This window comes from Pestalotiopsis fici, assembly GCF_000516985.1.
Source record: "Pestalotiopsis fici W106-1 unplaced genomic scaffold PFICI_Scf_1, whole genome shotgun sequence".
NCBI lineage: Eukaryota > Fungi > Ascomycota > Sordariomycetes > Amphisphaeriales > Sporocadaceae > Pestalotiopsis > Pestalotiopsis fici.
In genome coordinates, this window is record NW_006917091.1 from 6154618 (window position 1) to 6175431 (window position 20814).

Consider the following 20814-nt stretch of genomic DNA (forward strand, 5'->3'; position numbering starts at 1 on the left):
GCTAAGTAGGTATAGACCAGCAGCGCTTTACTCCAAGGGGATGTGAAAACCTCGGAATCTCCGTCCATGAAGTGACCAGATATCTACACCTACATCTACACCAACGCATTCATGCGAGTGCAGACCTCACTGACCTTTGATGACAGTACCGACGCCTGTGCATTTCGATCAAGGTGTTTGGTATTGTTTTACGCATGTCTTCTGACAGAGACTATCTCAACTCCATCCAGGTGTTTGTTCCATTCGGCTTCGCTTCCTGATCAGCGGCACGTTCCAACCCAATGTTGATCAGTGCGCCGTCATCTCCAATTGATTGCGCCCCCCTGCTTGCTCTTGTTCCGTCCATATTGTTCACTCGAAATCGCAAACAAGAGAGATACTCTGTAACATGTTGCGCCAGTACTCGTCCTGATCAGGCCTGCATACATACAACAAGGACCAACCTGACCATGATGATTGGAGGCGCATATTTTCCAAAGCAGATTTCTCGCATCCTTAGATGGGCTCACGACCAATAGCATGGGTAGAATATGGAACCGCGAATGACTATAAAACATGGACGCTTACAATCCCCAATATGAACACCCAATCCCAGTATCACTTGGTTGGGCAACCAGCATTACAAGCAGGGTCCTGGACAGCTTGGACATGAGCGCCAACTGTGCACACTAATTTAGTATCAAAGATGGTGACGAGACAGTGGGTTTTTTGCGGGCGCTTGCTCTGGGCGCGCCTTGTGCACATGTTCCTTCTCCACCAGATTGAAGGTGGGAAATATTTTGGCTTCAAGCCAAGTTACTTACCAGGTAGGTTTGTCAACTTACACGGGCACATTCAAGGACTCTGAAGAAAAGACTAGGATATCAAGTTTTGTTCATGTTGTTATTCATTACATAAGGTATTTATTTTGTGGCTGGACCGAGGCCCAACCGCCGGATACACTGTAACAAGCCTCGATCAGCCCAACATATTGCCTTAATCGTGCCTACCTACAAGTCAAATAGCGGTGGAAAAGGAACACGAGCTTTACTTAGGCAGGCAAAGAGGGGTCTGAGTCCGTATACGGGAATCGCGTGGCGCGGCAGCACAAAGTCTCAACCAGAGGAAAAACCGAGAGAAAGAAAACAAAAAAAGATACTTTTTGTGTGTCCCGTAATGAGATCCAGTCCACACCTTCGTGCGAGTTGAACTTTGTGGTCGGCTGGCCGCAAATTGGCATAAGGACGCCCTAAAAACTGCACAAGTACTCTTGGTACGTGTCGATTGGCCGCAACTTTCGAAGCGGCAGTTTGACGCCAATTCTCAATCCGTGCCGCTGTGGCCCCTCCCCGATCCCCTTTTCGCCAGGTCCGGGATAAGTGAGGTCGCGGGATGACGTTGCTCTACATCAGTACCAGTGTCCCCATCGTGCAGATACAACCAGTGCATAATCACCTTAAACTGCTCTGTTTCCTCGAGATTCGTCATCTCTAGTAGCTCGACCACCCCTCCTTTCACCAGAACTTCCAGAAGTCGCCGCGCAAACCCCAGTGATTAGACAGCCCACGAACGTCTCGCGCCGGACGGCGTCTTTCGAGAGGCTCAGACCGCGCCGCTCCATCGAATGTCTCACGAGACAGCCAAGCAGGACATGACGGTCGGCAGGTTTTACGATTACCAGCAAGAATAAATTATAAACAGGGTCTGGACAATAGAGGGGTCCTGAAAGATGTCGAGACAATCGTTTTATGGCGGCGGCGCCATCAACCGCCGCATTGACAGTATACAACATGGCGAACGACGAACTCGCTCGGGCTCGAACGCGAGTGTTCGCAGAGTCGATGTCCAGTATGACGATGCCTTTACATACTCCCTCCGAGTCGCATACCTCAACTACCTATTACAACCAAAGCGAAAGCAGAAACAGTTCGTCCCAGCTCCAAAGCCGCGGCAAAGAGCGTATACCTCTGTCGCCACGGACTTGGTCAAGGATCTCCTGCCCCAAGGCTCCACGAGTGTCAAACTTCCGCATAACTTTCGCAAGTACCTTGAGCGACGCATGGCTGGTGTCATGGCGGGTTCCGAGACGGCTCCAGGATACGGCGATCCCGATATCAAAAGATCATTCGCCGAAGCATACAACAGTTTTGGAAGCCCTGCGATGCAGAAGCTGATCGACAAGGACCGAAAGTTGGAGGGTGTTGTCATGACATTCTATAGTGCGGCGACCAAATCGTGTCGCCCGGGAGCGGGTGCCCCAGCAACAGACGATTCCTGGAAATTACTTGTCGACAGACACGTTGCCATGTTCGTGCGCCTGGTGGGCAATGTTTTGAGAGACATGGGTAGCGACCGAGACAAGCCGGAACTCATGAGTCGGCTCAAAACGCTGGAGAATAAACTCCTTACCAATGACCAGAACCTTTTTGTCGATACTGGCCAGGATGGCGGCAAATACATCGAGGTTGACGTTCCGCTCACACACGATGTCAATGACATGCCATTAGTACAAGTCGTGGCGAATTTGTTTGGCAGGTCCCCCGCTGAGGTGCAGGGCATCATTGACAGCCAACGACCCAATTGGACAGAAGACGCCGCGCTGAGAGACCTGAAATCGTACCAACAACGGCTGAACGCGGGCATGAATGGCACTTTGCAGAGTTACGATTTTGACGTTGACGAGGCATTTCAGGAATGGAAACGAGCCGAGGCACCGCATTTATCGGCAATGATGAAGGAGATCCTGACGGCAAAACCGCAACTTGTCCGACTCTCAAGTGCCAATATCATGCTCGAAAAGCCACTGCCCGCTAGTCCAACCTCTGGATATGGAGAGGATCAAGCGTTTGCTGATTTCAGTAGAGCACTGTCTAGTCCCGATTCAGGATACAATCTCGATCACAGGCTCAGTCTTGGCTCTTTGTCTTTGGATGACAACAGCAGTATTCGGAGTGTTGACGACGCCCACTATACCTTCATACCAATGGACCCTCGTGAATACTTCAAAACCATTGCCAAGCATGCTATGGATTACGATACTGCTCGTGGCGGCGATGAGGAACAGTCAGGTCCATTTTCCAAGCAAACCATGGACTTGCTCACTGAATTATCTGTTCGCTGGCGCATACCGCAATTCACACGACTGGTGGTGTTTATGGAGCTGGCCGCAGCCAAGTACACTGATACCACGCAGGAGACCCGACCCTCGCCTATCGAAGTAGACCAAGCTTTCAACTTTGTCAAAGCGCCCCCGCTGGAACTGAAGAAACCACCACACATATATCTGTACAACGAAAGCCTTGCCACGATCGACAGAAGTAGATGGACGATCCGCGACTTCGCGGCGTATCAGCACACGTTGACCACGTTACATGATGCACTTCTGAGAGATTTGTTTACCACCTTGATGGCCTGCTATGAGCCAAAGCCTCCTTCGGTTGGGCCAATGCTTCTCGTTCTGGAGGAGCACGTCTATTCTGATCCTAGTTTCGCTCGCAAACCAGAAGAGGAGCAGGCCTTTACAGAGGAGTTGAAACAAGGCCTCAAGGAGCAGGCTGCCAATGTTTATCGAGTCTACTTGGACAAGGAAATACCTGAAAGGCAAGAGGATTGGGACTTCAATCATGTCGTACAACTAGGCAAATCGGTGGTAAAGCTTTGTGAGAGGATCAAGAAGCGATACAAGTCAAACCCGGAGATTATGGGCGCCAATCCTCTGACAATCTTGGTTGAGACAATGTTCCCGAACTTCGAGAATGATGCCTGCCAATTGATACAGTCTATAATCGCCAATGCCTCACAACAGGGCTTGGAATTCGGCTCTGAGGATGGTTTTGCGCTGTACAAGGAGCTGGTGGCGATCAGGGAGATACATCAAAATTCCCTACTGAGCAAACCATTCGCATTTGATATCGAGGAATTACTGGTGGATTTTGTTTGGAAGTGGATCGCCAACGCAGAGGTTTTCACTGCCGGTATCGTGGATAATGCAATCAAGCAGGACGAGTTTCAAGTCCGCACAGGACACGATGGCCAAATCGAGGACACGGATCGTCACAGTCACTCTATCATTGACCTTTTCAAGAGCTTCAACCAAACTGCAGACCAGATCTTCCAACTGGAGTGGGACAATGACGTTCACCATGCCAGGTTCATGACGGCCCTAGCGAGAATATTTGCGAATGGTCTAGAAAGATACTGCGAGACGGTTGACAAGAAGTTCAATGCGGAGATGGACGCGCCTCGTGCTAACGAACAAGAAGCTTTGGCCGCCGCGCAAACGACTCAGGGAAAATTCATGAAGTACGCCAAGGATGCGTGGAACAACAAGGAAAAGATTGAGCCATTCCAGTTTTACTCCGAGGTAAGTTATGATCCTCTAAAGCGCCTATTGTTTCTAATGATTTGTAGTCACTTGTCAAGCTCAACAACATTGAGTATGCCATGCAAGAATTAGACAAGCTCGAGAAGCTCATCAACGTCGATGCGTGTGCTGCCGTGCTTGAGAAAGCAGAGGGACCAAAGAAAGCCGTCAAGCGACCTTCCAAATATGTATTCACTGTCAAGATTGTTGAGGCAGAGGATCTCAAAGCCTGTGACCCCAATGGGACAAGTGATCCATACGTTGTGCTAGGTGATGAGTACCAGAAACGTCTTGCCAAGACGAGGACCATCATGAGGAATCTCAATCCCAAATGGGACGAGTCTGTTGATATCAACGTCACTGGTCCATTGAATCTCGTGGCAACAATCTGGGATTACGACATGTTTGGTGAGCATGACTTTGTCGGCAGAACAACCTTGAAGCTTGACCCTCAGGGTTTCCGCGACTACCTACCGCAAGAGATATGGCTCGATCTCGATACACAGGGACGTCTACTTGTGCGAGTAAGCATGGAAGGTGAACGTGACGACATTCAGTTCTACTTTGGCAAGGCCTTCAGGCACCTCAAGCGAACAGAGCGGGACATGGTGCGCAAGATTACTGACAAGGTAAGTGAATGTAGTTTTGATGTGGAAGTATCCAGACATGCTAATTCTCCTCTAGCTTACCACGCATATCAACGCGACATTGTCTCATGACACTCTGAAGAATCTGCTAGGTCGAAATCTGCTACAGTCTGCCTCGAGTCTGTGGAAGAGACAGTCCAGGGTGCCAATGATTACGGCTGCTGATATCGAGAATGCTCTTCAGGGACTGTTCACGTACTTCAACGAGAACTTTGCCATAATGAAGGGCACGCTCACCGATGCTACAATGGTTGCTGTGATGACCCGGCTTTGGAAAGAAGTTCTCATGGCTATCGAGTCTCTGCTCGTCCCGCCCTTGTCCGAGAAGCCTTCTAATCAAAGGCCGCTCACCGAACGCGAAGCTGAAGTCGTCTACAAGTGGCTCGAACTTCTGTTCGAGTTCTTCCACGCCCGGGATTCTGAAAGTGGCGAAGTACTAGGAGTTCCAGCAGAGGCGCTCAAGTCGCCTAAGTATCACGAGCTCGCCTCGCTAAACTTCTTCTATTTTGAATCCACGGACCACCTCATCCACACATCGGAACGTATGGCTGCCGCCACCGCTCAACGCGCTCAGCAGGCCATGCAGCAACAACTTGCTGCCAATCCAAACCGACTGGGTGCGCCGGCAGCATTTGGAGGCTACGGCGGATCTGCCGGCCCGGCATTTGCTTCCATGGGTACAATCAGGCGAGGCAAGAGTATCATGATGAGCCGCAACCTGGGCACTATGCGAAGGATGAAGGAGGAGAAACGAAAGGAAGCACAAGCTGATCCCAGCGACGATATGATTTTGCGAATCTTGCGAATGCGACCCGAGGCAGCCAACTACCTGAAGGAGCGAAATCGACAGAAGGGACGCCAGGCTGCGGCGCAAGCTGCTGCACTAATAGTGAAGCAGAGCATCAACCAAGGCTGGGCTTCTGGCGGGAACTTTGGAAGAGGTGGGGTTCCCAGGAGATGAATTATGAGGAGTCATGGAGATGTACGAAAGACAAGATCATTGTTAAAGCCCACAGACTTTGCGTATTTTTTTTTTTAATGGTGGGTTGGCGGATTCGAGTTATTGAGTTTTGTGACTATTATTTTCTTTTTCATTTCTTTTCTCCGTCGCATGAGGCGTCAACCAGCATGAGGAGTCAAGAGCTTTGTAGTACTGATTTTGAAGACTTGACACTCGATACATACCCTCACGAAGCTTAGCAAGCGTTTGGGTGTCATGGAAACGAATGGGATGGCTGGAGACCAAGGGCACGATAGTTTGAATTCATCCGTTATGTTGTTTTTATTCAATTCACGTTTGACATGTAACCGAGACACTGGATAAACAACTATAACATCCCTATTAGGAAATGAAGGTCCATTAATTGATTCTGTACTAATTTCGAAATTTAACGACTATGAACATTTGGACCTTGCCACGTGATTATCCTTTAATATAAGCCGATGCTTTACTAAAAGGGATGAAAGAAGTTTCCCCTTCCTTGAAAAAGGAGAAAGTCGGGGTCTAAAATATTCTAGAGGGGTCTCATGATCTCTAAGGAGGGGGTTGATTTGGGAACTTGACGTGCATGCCTAATGTGCCGTTATCCCCAGGGCTACTACTACAAAGTACATATATATACATTGATCAAGATGGGGGGGTCTCTTTGGGGCGAGTGATCTTCAAGGTAAAGGACGCTTGATGCCGACTTCCAAAACTCTCTCTTTTTTTTTTTTTTTTTTTTCCCCTTCTATCTCTTTGGGCAGAAAGACAAAACGAAACATCGAACCATTTTTTGGCAGCCCAGCAAGGGCAAGCAAGTTTAAAAAGCCAAGAGCCAGGCAACCCAAATCCAAACTGACCTGGCTTGACTGGGCAGAAATGGAAGAGTGTGGGGGTGGGAAAAAAAGGAACGAATCGCAACGGAAGTCCGAAACGGTGCAAGTTTTTTTTTTCTTCTTCTTTGGTTGGTTGCTGTCTATTGGGAAATGGTACCATGTGATTATGCAGAGCGGATTTCCGTGCTGCTGCTGCATACTAGTAGCACTATGGTTCTATGATGGCTTTTGAGCAAAATTTCGCAGTCTTTATTATATTATGTGCATAACTCTCGATGGACGAGCTGAAAAACTAGATGGTTGATCACAGTTAAAACATGATTTCGTACTTTTTCCCTCCTTTGAGAGAAAGCAAGGACCAAAAGTGGCGTATATCGATCGGTTTATCGTACACGCGTTTTGGGAAAAAAAAAAAAAAGTAGACGGCGGGGGTTCCGCTTTCTACACAGTATGCATGTACATTTGTTTTCGCGCGATCGACAAGATCACATGAGCAGTTAAAAAGAAGACGAAAGGTGCCAAAGGTGCCTTTTTACATGACCTGCCTTACCTTATTAACCCAACCAGCTATTGCCATCCAAGCCATCAGCAACAGTGACCTGCGGGAAATACACTACACTACACTAGGTTTGGCATGGTTATTCCTTGGGCCCTTTGTGTGTGTGTGCGAACCCCGTTGCCCGCAATTCAAATGTCCATCATTGACCAGAAGCGGTTGCGTCTTTGTGCTGTGGGTGTGGGCAAGCATGTATCATGTTCCGGGTCGTGGGATGCTGGGTTATATCTCAGGCTGAAACATTGCCTATAGCTTAGGTTGGTGTAGATCGACAGTGCATGCAGCCAAGATGCCTTCTTTTGACAATTAGATTTGGAGAGATCGCTGATATTTGGGCCTGATAATTGATCTTGTCACATTCCATCTTTAATACTGTGTAATGCCGCTCTGGATTTTTGACAAGGAGTATGGGGCTAATAGTGGCCGCCTGACTGGACTGACTAAAATACCTAGGTAGCTGGTCATGTAGCTATCGCAACGGAGAGTTCACGATGCTAAAAATGCGGATGGATACGACACGCCAGCTTGGCAGTAATCTATTGTTAGTCGAACGAGAATGGGGTTCCAGTCAAGAGTTTTTTTTTTTTTTTTTTTTTGGTCTCTTCTTCCTCCAGCGCCAACCCCAAGCCAACCTCTTCGTGTTCCTCAACAAGCTCGCCATGGAACCGAGGAGGATCCATTCATCTGCGTTCAGGGTCCATTTCAGTGGAGATTCAGCTGCAGTAAAAAGTAGAGGCTCCAACAGAGATTCAACGGCTCGCGCGTACACAGTGGACGGTGTCAGCATCCTAGTAACCTAGTAGCCATACTATGTATTACCCAGCTAGTATTTTCGATAGCTAACTTCAACCGAGTCAGTTGTCATGACATTTATCGTCTTTTGCGATATCACGAATCAACATGGACCAAGGTGTGGATATCTATAATAAGAAGCGGTAACAGCAACAACCAGCTGGGGAGGGGGCTCGGACTCTGAATGACCTCACATTTGCGTATCTGGCGGTAAAGTTTTTACAGATCTACACGATTCTGAGATGGCATTGACCTTGACTTCCAAGGAAGTTTGGGAAAAAAAAAAAAAAAAAAAAAANAAAAAAAAAAAAAAGAGCTTCAGAATTGCAGAAGCCAATGCCCTTGACCGCGTTGTATAGTGGACGGCTCGCTGGTTGGCTGTGGCTGGGCACTCTGGCAAGACTTTTTTGACTGACGGATACGTACCTAGCGTACCAAAAGTGAATAAGCCCGGACCCGGACATGGTCGATTGCCAATCATAATTTGGGACTCCGACGGGCCGATCTGCGCTCGATGGACGGAATACGGAGCTTCACAACCGTCTTGTCCACAACGATGATTTGTTTTGGAACGGTTTATTTTTTTCCCCTTCTTCTTTGTCCTGGGTTTCCCCTTTCGATAAGACATGGTGGGTCAACGTACGCAAAGACTGTCTTCTCACACTCTACTGTTGGAGGCCTGCCATCCTGCCAAAGCCTACCAAGTGGGTTATCACCCCGCCTGTCCGTCCGAATTGAGATGAGACGACTTGATGATTTTTTTCTTCTTCTTCCCCCTTCGAAATAAGGCCGTCCGTCTGCAGATCGAGGTCAAACCGTTAAGGGGGAAAAAAAAAAGTAAGAAAGTACGCCGAGGTAACTGTTCCTGATTAAGACGACGGTCTTTTAGGGGTCCTCTGATGTAGCGGGGCCCAACTGTCCACCTAGGTGTGTAGGTACTATAGTGCACGTACGGAATCGCAGCACACATGTTCTCATGGCTATCCATTGTTGTCCGTGTGAGCTCGCGTACCAATCACGGGTCCGGAACGGGAGGCATTGTAAGACCGATTGCCGGATGATGTTTTGCTGCTGGAGCGAATGCCTGCCTACCTGATGAGCCCCGGAAATTATTTGCATATGCAGCCTGGCCAAGAAGATATGTACAGACTTGTCAGGTCACAGGTATAAAGGCTTCAAGTGCGCGCAGCATGATCTGGGTATCTTTCTTTCCTGGAGGGCCTGTCACTGATCGTAATTGTGCTTGAAGCACTCATTTGGCCGTACCTGAATGAAGAAGGATAGACCCTGATCAAAGTAAAATGTTGGCGAGTGTTAGCTACGTGCCGCCTCAAGTGTACCTAAGGGTTTTTTCAGGGGTCGTATTGATTTATTCCGAGAAGTTGCTAGCGACGAGGCTAAAGCTCAGACTGACGGTAGCACGCGCCGAGAGTCAAATTAATCTTTCAATGCAGCATAGTTTAGACAGCTATGCGACGCGTGACGTCATCTCTAGGGTACTGGACTTAGTATGGTATACTCGTCGAATAGCCAGTAAAGATTGTAGGAAGATGAAGCGCCATGCCAGGTAAGACGCGAACATGTTGGGCGGGTCGATGGGGTTCACGATCATGTCAAGTGTTGACTGGCAGGCGGCGGGTTAAGGGAGGGGGCAGACGTGGACGTCGTGCCTGGCCAAAGCAATCTGATCTACCAATGTGCGGCGGAAGGGGGCGTCTTTGCCACCCTCATTCGCCTAGATGGGCTGTTCATCCCAGCCGAAATCTCCCTTCACCATCTCATGTGGGTTGGGCAAACTCTCGATACCCAGCATGCCACCACCATGCTTTTGGGGGCTTTCCAGAGCTGGGCGAAAAGTAGACCAATCAGCCAAAGGAAGCAATGCTGACTGCGCGCATGTATTGAATACCGTGCTCGCTTGCACTGCAAGACAAGTTGGGGGGTGTGTCAGGCGAGCGTCGCTTTTGTAGTGTAGTAGGACAGGTGTCGCAAATATATATACTCTCTGCCGTAGGTTGGGAGGTACAGGCGGGTATTGATAATTGAGTTGTTGCAATGTAACTCTTGTGGTCAACCACCAGCTGGCTAATAAGACAGGTTACCCAAGCACAGCGGCTGGAATCTGATTGCTCCTACACAGTACACATTAGATGCCAGCAGCAGGGGTTGGCGAGTGCAAAGACCCGTCATCCACACCTATCAACCTTTTCTGACGAATTCCATGTCGCACGGAACGCGGCACAGGACAGGGTATCAGGAGGACTGGAGCTGGAGGCTCGATCCGGAGCGTCTCTCCCTCCCCGGGTCGAGGTGAGTCTCGACCCCAGGTATGGATGTAATTAAATGATGCATTGTGGTAGATGAGCGGCTGCGTGAGGTGAAGCACCGGTTGGCTTATCAACACTTTCGCAATCCGGGAAGGGAGGGTTGAGAGCATCGTGGTTCCTCCTGATTCCAGGACAGAGAGCAGGTGCGCCGTCAGGTACGGGATAAGGCTTGAATGTCGCCGCCCTCTTGACCGTTGTTGCGGCAAAAGCAAAGCGTGCTGGGCGGCGCTAGTTTGGTGGGTGAACAACGATTATACCTGACCGTCTTTCGCGTGGTTGCGCCCGCTAGAGTGGGAACTGCAGACGACCATTACACACAGTACACTACTCTTTCAGGTGAGGCGTGTGACATCGGACAGGGATGGGAAGGACTCGAGGGACAAAAGCAAGACGGAAAGTGTCGATTGGATGTCGCGATTGTCGTCGGCTTGGCCGCTCTGCGTACAGTACGTAGATGAAAGCACTTGGCATTTGATGTCCAGTACGTACAATAAACACACATGCAAGACAGATAGATATGTGTGTATACTATGGTGGTTGACCCCGCAGCCTCTATATTATGGGTAGAAAGAAAGAAAGATAGAGAGAGAGAGAGAGTAGATTGAGACCATGGCACCGAGTGTACTCCATGTAGTACGTAGTAGTGTTATGAAGGATGTTTTGCCATGTATTGCTCTTATCGAGATTCCTTTTTTTTTTCTTCCCTTTCGCCACGAGATTTCTAGGTTGGAAGCTTCTTTTGGGGTTCCTTCCTGTTTCTTTTTTCTTCTTCTTCTTCTAGTCTTCTCGGCTACTTCCTTTTTCTCACCATATGGGCGGGTCATAATGCACATTAATGGTAGAAGATAGAGCACATTACCCAGGTTACTACCTGATCAATATGCAGCAAATATTAAAAAAGCATTTCGTGACCTTGAAGCGGTTAGATAACGCAACCCTTCTGTCTTGTCGCAAGCACCTCATGTAGTTTTTGGAGCCCAAGAGTGACCATTCCATTGGCTGGCAATCGATCTTCTTCTTTTCCAAAAGTGCTTCCCCCCGACCCCTGACCGACCGCGTCGGGTTGTTGGAAGTCAATGGGGAGCTCGGGCTGCACTACGCAGACAGACGGGCGACCTTACCTACATGGACTTGGCCACTATGGGTCCCTGAACCCTTGTCGCTCTAGCGCCCCCCATACCGCATGGGAGCGCTGCGCTGTGACTGGCTGTGCTGCACTTGTCACCCATCTTAGCAGTGCTAGCAGCCCAGTATGAAGCGAACGAGCGCGCGCAGCAGCTACGGTAGGTAAGGTAGGGAGAGCGAACCAAACCAAAACCAAATTCCAGCACACACGCTCTCCACTCGCCCACCCACTTCCCACCATCTGCCGCTTCTTGCTCGGCAGTAGTCAGGGAGTTTTCTTTCTCTAATCGCATTGTTCGTGGCCCAGCTAGAGTACCGCTCTCCTCCTCCTCCCCAAAAATACTATCGTGCCCATCGAGCGAGCGCTTTCTTTGTCGTCCTTGTCCCTTCTCCTCCGCCAGTCCCGCCACCCACGCGAGATTCGCTGCCGTCGTCGTCGTCGTCGTTGTTGTTGTTGTCGTAGTAGTAGTTGTTACCTCTTTGAGCCTTTCTACCCCGAGGTACGCTCCGTCGCCATCACGCACAACAGAGACTCAGAGGATTACGGAGAGGAGAAAAGAGTGCTGCGATCCTCACTCTTATCAACACAAAACTGCTCTCTACCGAGCCAAGGCTTCGTCTCCAGTTTTAAATCGTTCCTCACAGGATGCAACCGTCCTCGTGAATCTTTCGTGCCGATATCAGCTTTCGCTGGCATCATTCGCTCCTTACGCTAAAACAAAAAACGACCTCTATATACCGACACTTGTAATCTGCACCACCTCTCGGAGCCACTTTGGTTTCTGTCCTCGGCCGCGGTGCCTTTGCGACCACCATGGCTGATCAAACCACTATGGCGGCGGCCGCCGCCATGGTCAAATCAATGGCCAACGACTCGAAATTGCACGCAACTGCCCACACCGGCGGCGATCAGCAACAATGCAAACTTCCTGGACCCAGCAGCGATGCCAAAGATAGCCTCGAACGGGAACTCGCAGCCCTAGCAGCACGAATTCAAAGGTTAGAAGCCAAGGCTAGCATCTCGACTGCCCCAATCTTTCCCGACACCCCTAGCGAGACTGTCGATTCCATGTTTGGTGTCGAGTCCTCGTCGCCCATATCGAGCAATGGCAAGACGTATATGCGCTCAAAATTTTCCTCGGGTTCTTCAGGCCGCCCCGCTAGCCAGGAAGAGCGAACGTTCAAGACGATTCCTCTGACGGATGAGGCTCTGGAAGGTCTGCGAGAACATATTGATGACCAGTCCAAATTACTTGACAACCAACGGCAGGAATTGACACATGTCAACGCACAACTCGTCGAACAAAAACAATTGCAGGAAAAGGCACTGAAAATCCTGGAAGAAGAGCGTGTTGCAGCCCTCGAAAGAGAGCTATGGAAACATCAAAAAGCCAACGAAGCTTTCCAAAAGGCTCTCCGTGAGATTGGTGAGATTGTCACTGCTGTAGCACACGGTGACCTCAGCAAGCGAGTGCGGATGAACTCGGTAGAAATGGACCCAGAAATCACCACCTTCAAGCGAACGATTAATACCATGATGGATCAACTTCAGGTCTTCTCGAGTGAAGTCTCGCGTGTCGCACGTGAAGTCGGCACGGACGGCATATTGGGCGGTCAAGCCATGATTGCCGGCGTCGACGGCACATGGAAAGAGCTTACTGACAATGGTGAGTCGAATTTGGTCGTTTTGTGAATTTATTCAGCCGCTAACCTGCCGCAAGTAAATGTAATGGCCCAAAACCTCACCGATCAAGTGCGCGAGATTGCTTCAGTCACCACAGCTGTCGCTCATGGAGATCTCACCAAGAAGATTGAGCGGCCGGCGAAGGGAGAGATCCTTGAGCTTCAACAGACTATCAACACTATGGTTGTTCAACTGGGTACATTCGCTGCCGAAGTCACCCGGGTCGCCCGCGATGTAGGAACCGAGGGCATGCTCGGTGGTCAGGCTGATGTTATGGGAGTGCAAGGCATGTGGAACGAATTGACAGTGAATGTCAACGCCATGGCCAACAACTTGACAACTCAAGTGCGAGACATTGCCAAGGTCACCACTGCGGTCGCTCGGGGCGACCTCACACAGCTGGTTCAAGCCGAATGCCGAGGCGAAATCTTGGAACTCAAGTCCACCATCAACTCCATGGTGGGCCAGCTGCAGCAGTTTGCAGCTGAAGTCACCAAAATTGCCCGAGAGGTCGGAACAGAGGGACGCCTTGGGGGCCAGGCAACTGTTAATGACGTGCAAGGTACCTGGCGCGATCTGACCGACAATGTCAACGGTATGGCCATGAACCTGACTACGCAAGTACGAGAGATATCCAAGGTGACTACCGCTGTCGCAAAGGGTGACCTGAGCACCAAGATTAGCGTGGAAGCAAAGGGCGAGATACTACAGCTCAAGAATACCATCAACTCCATGGTGGACCGTCTCAGCACGTTTGCATTTGAGGTTACCAAACTTGCCAAGGAAGTCGGCACAGATGGTACTCTCGGCGGTCAAGCGCGTGTTGATGATGTTGAAGGGAAATGGAAGGATCTTACCGAGAATGTCAACACCATGGCGTCCAACCTCACCTCGCAGGTGCGGGGAATTTCTACCGTCACTCAAGCCATTGCAGATGGTGACATGAGCCAGAAGATCACTGTCACTGCAGGAGGTGAAGTGGCATTACTCAAGGATACCATCAACAACATGGTGGACAGGCTCTCCGTTTTCTGTAACGAAGTGCAACGAGTGGCCAAGGACGTCGGAGTCGACGGCAAGATGGGTGGTCAAGCAGACGTAGCTGGCCTGAAGGGTCGGTGGAAGGAGATTACCGCCGACGTCAACACGATGGCCACCAACTTGACGACGCAAGTGCGAGCTTTCGGCGATATCACTAATGCTGCTACCGATGGGAACTTCACAAAACTTGTCGACGTGGAAGCGTCTGGTGAGATGGACGAGCTGAAGCGCAAGATCAACCAAATGGTGTACAATCTTCGAGACAGTATCCAGCGAAACACCTTGGCCAGGGAAGCTGCCGAGCAGGCGAACAAGACGAAATCCGAATTCCTAGCCAACATGTCCCACGAAATCCGTACCCCGATGAACGGTATCATCGGCATGACGCAGCTGACTTTGGACACCGACCTGACACAGTATCAAAGAGAGATGTTAAACATTGTCAACAACCTTGCCAACAGTTTGCTGACTATCATTGACGATATCCTGGATCTTTCAAAGATCGAGGCGAAGAGAATGGTTATTGAAGAAATCCCGTATACATTACGTGGTACTGTCTTTAACGCCCTCAAGACCCTCGCAGTCAAGGCAAATGAGAAATTTCTTGATCTCACCTACTGCGTTGAGAGTTCAGTACCAGACTACGTCGTTGGTGACTCGTTCCGTCTACGACAGATTATTTTGAACCTGGTCGGCAATGCCATTAAGTTCACGGAGCATGGAGAGGTCCGACTCTCCATCCAGCAATCACACAAGCCTGCAAAGGATCCCAATGAATATGCCCTTGAATTTGTCGTCACGGACACGGGCATAGGAATCCCGCAGGACAAGCTGGACCTTATCTTTGACACCTTCCAACAAGCAGACGGTTCCATGACACGAAAATTCGGCGGTACTGGTCTTGGTCTTTCCATCTCAAAGAGACTCGTTAGCCTCATGGGTGGTGATGTCTGGGTCCGTAGTACTGTTGGCAAGGGCAGCTCTTTCTACTTCACCTGCGTTGTCAAGCTAGCAGGCGGTGATCTGGCCATGATTGAGAAGCAGCTCAAGCCATACAAGGGACACCAAGTCTTCTTTGTCGATCGCGGCCGGACAGTCCACGGTAAACAGATTGTCGCGTCACTCCGCCATCTGGGCCTGGTGCCGGTCGTGGCTAACCAAGAGACGTACCCTGGACTTGGATCTGACGAGCCACCATTTGATGTTATCATCGTTGATTCGATCGAGACTGCTCGTAAACTTAGAGCTATAGATCAGTTCAAGTATCTGCCAATCGTTCTACTGGCACCTGCAACACATATCAGCTTGAAGTCTTGCTTGGACTTGGGTATCACATCATATCTCACTACACCTTGTGCTCCAATTGACCTGGGCAACGGCATGGTTCCAGCTCTGGAGAACCGTGCAACACCGTCATTGGCGGACAACACCAAATCCTTCGAAATTTTGCTTGCTGAAGACAACCGTGTCAACCAGAGGCTCGCAGTCAAGATTCTTGAGAAATACCATCATGTGGTGACGGTGGTTGGCAATGGATTGGAGGCTGTCGAGGCCATCCAGAAGAAGAAGTTTGATGTCATTCTCATGGATGTTCAAATGCCAATCATGGTACGTAATCTTTCCCTCTTGTCCGGCCAGGCGTAATACTAACATTTTGTAGGGTGGTTTCGAAGCGACAAGCAAGATTCGTGAATATGAGCGTAGCCTCGGGTCTCACAGAACACCTATCATCGCCTTGACTGCACACGCCATGATGGGAGATCGTGAGAGGTGTATCCAAGCTCAAATGGACGAGTATCTCTCCAAACCTTTGCAACAGAATCACCTCATCCAGACTATCTTGAAGTGTGCTACGCTTGGAGGTGCGTTACTTGAGAAGAACCGGGAAAGAGAACTGGACCTCGCAAAGGAGAAGAACAGCAGCACGCCGGAAAAGCAGCGCGGACCTAGTGCTCTACGTCCCAATCTGGAGGCTCGAGCTTTGACGTCGTCTTCCCGCCTCACCGGAACTTTGGACAGCCCATCTTTAGTTACGGCGGATCAAGACGATCCCATGAAAGCAGCGGCACGTAGAAGTCTATCCGACATGTAATCAAACCCCCCAAGCTAATGAATCCTACGACCCAACAGACCTTAGTAAGAGCTCTCAGTCAGTAAGAAAAAAAAAGAAATGCTGGTAGAGCTGAGCTCTTAGCAAAGCCGGCCAGACGAAGGTTGCCCAGTTTTCCTACACAAACCATTTGTAAAGGGAAGCCCAAAGGGTACTCAGACTTGGATCCGCAATTTTGCGCCCTTGGTCCGGAAGACACGGAGTCTATGGTCTTTTTCAAACGATTCTCAACAGAATCATCGGAGTTCAGTAGCCATGGAGCATTACTCGTTTCGAGGTGGGCATATGATCATAGCTCTGCGAGAAGGGATTGGGGTGTCTATTTACTAGACAAACGTGGTCTGAACATACGTGGCGTTGATTCTCATCCTGGCGTTCTCGGTTTTTTTTTCTGGTCGAAACACCTTGAAAAGGTTGTTTAACACTGTCGTTTTTTTTCGAACACAAATTTTTCTGTTGGGTGCGTCGGAAGTCTTTACACGTCCTCAAGACGACTGTGTTTTGCCGTCGTTCTGGGTTATAAGTAAATTTTCTGTGCATTGCGGGAATTCCTTGATTACAAGAGATGATCATCCCTCTATTTCCCCCCTTAAAGATGGTTTGGTCTCGCAACAGTTTTATATGCCTTTTCTTGGGTTTCTTCATGTAAATGCATTCATACAGACAAAAAAAAAGTACGTCTCACGGTAGACTGCTGAATTGATATCTAATGAGAAAAAAATATTATGAACTCCAAAATGTGTTATCTGATATGGTGAAAATATCATTTTTCATGACCATAGGGACTGAATTCTCTTGTATAGATGATGATTCTGACGTGGTTGACATGTTCTGAATCTTTGCCACGTGGAACATGCGATGCAAGTGTCAATTGGAATTGATTGATCCTTTACTTACTCGAGAGGTAGTTATGGTATGCTTGTGTGTATATGTGTATGTCTGAACCAGAAAAAGGTTGGAGAAAAGATCTAGGTATTCCCAATGGCTCCTCTCTGGGCTGGTTTAGTTTGTCTACGTGAAATATGCTTTGCCTTGCTGTGCGTCCTCATCCTGAACTATGTAATAGATGAGTCGCCTCCTTAGGATTGCTCAGGCGCATCACTTGTTGTCTGTCTTGCCTTTTTCCTCTGATGCCTTCGTCTTTTGCTCCTGAGTGCTGGCTGATGAACCAGGTGTATCTGCAGAAAGCACGGAAGCGCCGCCGTCCGCCTCAAACTGTGCAAGGAGAGCGTCAAGCTTGCTTTCGAGCCTGGTCAAATTCGCCTCCATTGCGGTGGCCTGCTGTTCACCCCTGACAAGTTGTGGGTTAGTCCTCATCTGAGTGCAAGCGACGACGCGTGTGTCAGGCGATACAACTGGGGGAAAAGAAAACAAGCCGCCCTCATTGGCTCAGCAGTAGCTGGTCACGATTTGTCAACTCAACCGGTGGCATCGTACTTGCGATGTGCTCAACGAATTTTCCCGTTTTCTATACTTTACTCGAAAGAATAGTAGCCTTCTCTCAGCTGCGGACGCCAGTCACCAGAGACACCGCTTGTGGGGGTCCAGACCCCGAACGGCCGGCAACATAGTGCCTTATTCCATGTACGAAGGGTAGTAGACGACAATAGTCGAGGAAGAGAGACTATACATGGTACAGGCAGGCAATGGGCTGATACTGGTATGCAGGTCTGTCTGTCTGTCACATGGGGTTTTGGGAACCCGATTGCTGTTTGCGACGGCCAGGTCTAGATTGTGGTGGCGGGCAGCAGGGGCTTTTTAACTCAGGGGATGGGGTTTCGGGGTGGGATTCTGGAAAATGGCATGCCGAGCGATGGCGGTAAACAGAGAAGGGAAGAAAGAGGACACAAAAAAAAGTTCGAGCGTTGGGTATGCAGTTCGTGGCGGGGAGGAGGCGAGAAGGGCTGGACCCGTCTTGGGCTAAGATTTTCGATGCATGCGAAAAGGGTATGGGGTAGACAAGATGAGTTTCGCATGAATGTACCATATGGAACATGATGAGGCGATACGTTGAGTGTCTGTCTGTCTGTGTGTCTTTCTTTCTTTGCGGTCGAGAACATGTCGAAGTCGGAATGCCTCACCTGGCGAGCTCGCGAAAGGCCTAGAACGGTCCAATAGTCAGCGCTGCGCCTGTGGGGATGGGCGATACACCAACCAGGCACGCGAATGCCGCTATGCAATGGGATTCTGATGGGTTTGTGGCTTTGCCTGAATGGACACATTTGGAACTGGGCTGACATATAGGGCAGAAACTAAATGTGGTAACCCCAACGGGACGGTAGGTAGAGTAAATCTACAGTGGTAGAGAGGGCTGAGAGTGTTGTGGGAAATACGCACCTGGGCCAAATCGGCTTCTGACGATGGGCCTGCTGCAGGGCCGCTACTGGCCTTGTCGTCTCGGGACATGGTCACGAGGGACGAGCGAGGCCGCGAGATGGAGAGGAGAGAGACGAGAAGAACGAGGGCAAACGATGCCAGGAAAGGGGAAAGGAGAGAGGGGAGCGGCCCGCAACTGGACAAACCACCGCTGAGCAAAAGGTACGTTTTTTTTTTCTGGATCGTCGATGGGGAAATACACAGGGGCGGGAGACACGAGATGTTTTGGGGATTATCCAGAACTTATTTTTTTCTCTGAGAGGAATCGAGATCCCGATGGCAACGTCGTACGTTGGAGGTGAGAAGGTGTCAAAATGAAGAACTGTGACGCAGCTGATTTGACCGTCAAACGCGTGGGGAAAGGCTTAGAGCCAATACAGTATTCAATGAATCTGCATTGATTATTCCGTATGGATTACCGTATAGATATGCAATTAAGCGAAGTCCGCACGTGAGCTGGGAACGCTACATACCATATTCTATAGAGTAGGTACATCTCAGATCACGATCTATTAGATGAGATATATATAAATGATGACAGAATCTTGCTTTCCTCTCTTAGCTAGTCACTTATACTGGATTAGACAGCGAGCCTGGCAAGCTGACCACGTGCTTTGCATTCGACAGGAGCGCAGACACATGTACATTTATCCAGGTCAAGTTTCGGTGATTCTGTGTTACCACAGCGTAACTCTCTAGGCCACATGCAATTGATGAAAACCCAAGTGTATGTATGTTTCGCCCCAGACTTGTGGGTCTGTGATCAGTGCACTACTTTCTCTGTCTGTACTTGCTGCATTCACTACATTTTAGCCACTAAATCCATACTAATGATACATGTAGGGGGTTTACCCGATTTGAGACCATGCTGTTGGGCAGGTCAAATTTCCCCTAAAAGGCTAGTCTGGCGAGCAGATGCTGGCCTCGAAAATTGAGATGCTATAATTTATAGGGAACATATTTCCACTTAACCACGCTGGTTCGCTCTTGCCATTTTGAATAAGCAGGGCTATCGTCGTTATTTTAATATAATTACCAGTTAACAGAGTATCTAGCTTGACCAGATGTCAATATCGTAAATAGCCAAAATGTATATATCGGTTTTGTCCATTCTGAAAAATTTCGAAAACAGAGATTCTATTATTTTCCACGCTAGCCATAAAAAGGAAAAAATAATAACTATCAACAGCATAGCACCAGCGTCATCTCAAATCTAGTAAACCCCCTACATGTATGCAGTGTCAAGTGCTGTTGCTGTGTACCTTTTTTTTTTTTTTTTTTTTTTTTTCATTATACGTAGCTGGTTTTATGGCTTCCTCCAAGCACAATGCATAATCGGCAAAACTTCCGATCAGCTATCCTCATGGTGGAAACATGGATGGTAGCCACATGGCCCAAAGTCTATGTGCAATTCCGTGCTTGCGACTCGTGCAACAGATGGGAATTTACATTACATGACATAGGCAATCCATACAACGTTGATCTTCCATCCGGATCTGCAGCTTGCCACCCACCTCCAATGCTAGGTATCGGTGTTATTCCCGTAGAGGGGTGATCTCGATGCAGCATAAGCTGGTATGTAAACTACACATTCACGCCAGAGGCCAACAGTGAACCTGAGCCTTCCTCGTGGCTTTACAGGCCAGTTTTTTTTTTTTCTCTTCCTGTTATCGCCGTCAGCCGCTTCGTACAAAGCAGCACGTACCGTAGGATCCTGGTATCAAATCCCGGAGTACCTTGAGGGTGGGGGAAGACGACTCCAAAGCCTGCCCGAATTCTTGCTCACAATAGTGTCAACGCTTTTCGATCCTCACGCAAGTGACCGATCCACGATGTTGCCTTGACATCTCTGCCTGGGATGCATCCGACCTATTAGACGAACGCCCAGCTTGCGTCTCCTCTCTCCCTCTCTTCTTCTCTAACTTGCTTGTAGAGCACCACTTTAAATACATTACAACGGATTGAATCCTTGCCGTAGGCCATTCCAGACACTTTC

At 49.2% G+C, this 20814-nt stretch overlaps 2 protein-coding genes across 2 annotated transcripts; both read left to right on the forward strand.

Moving 5' to 3' along the window:
* Positions 1-1708: 1708 nt before the first annotated feature.
* On the forward strand, positions 1709-5950 carry PFICI_01814 (uncharacterized protein; the record flags this gene model as incomplete). Its single annotated transcript, XM_007830395.1, has 3 exons — positions 1709-4342; positions 4390-4971; positions 5027-5950. 3 exons carry the CDS (start codon positions 1709-1711, stop codon positions 5948-5950), a joined length of 4140 nt encoding a protein of 1379 aa, XP_007828586.1.
* A 6471-nt stretch (positions 5951-12421) lies between these two features.
* Positions 12422-16424, forward strand: PFICI_01815 (Hybrid signal transduction histidine kinase J; the record flags this gene model as incomplete). The annotated part of the gene is made up of 3 exons (XM_007830396.1): positions 12422-13274; positions 13329-15940; positions 15993-16424. 3 exons carry the CDS (start codon positions 12422-12424, stop codon positions 16422-16424), a joined length of 3897 nt encoding a protein of 1298 aa, XP_007828587.1.
* Between the last annotated feature and the right edge of the window lie 4390 nt (positions 16425-20814).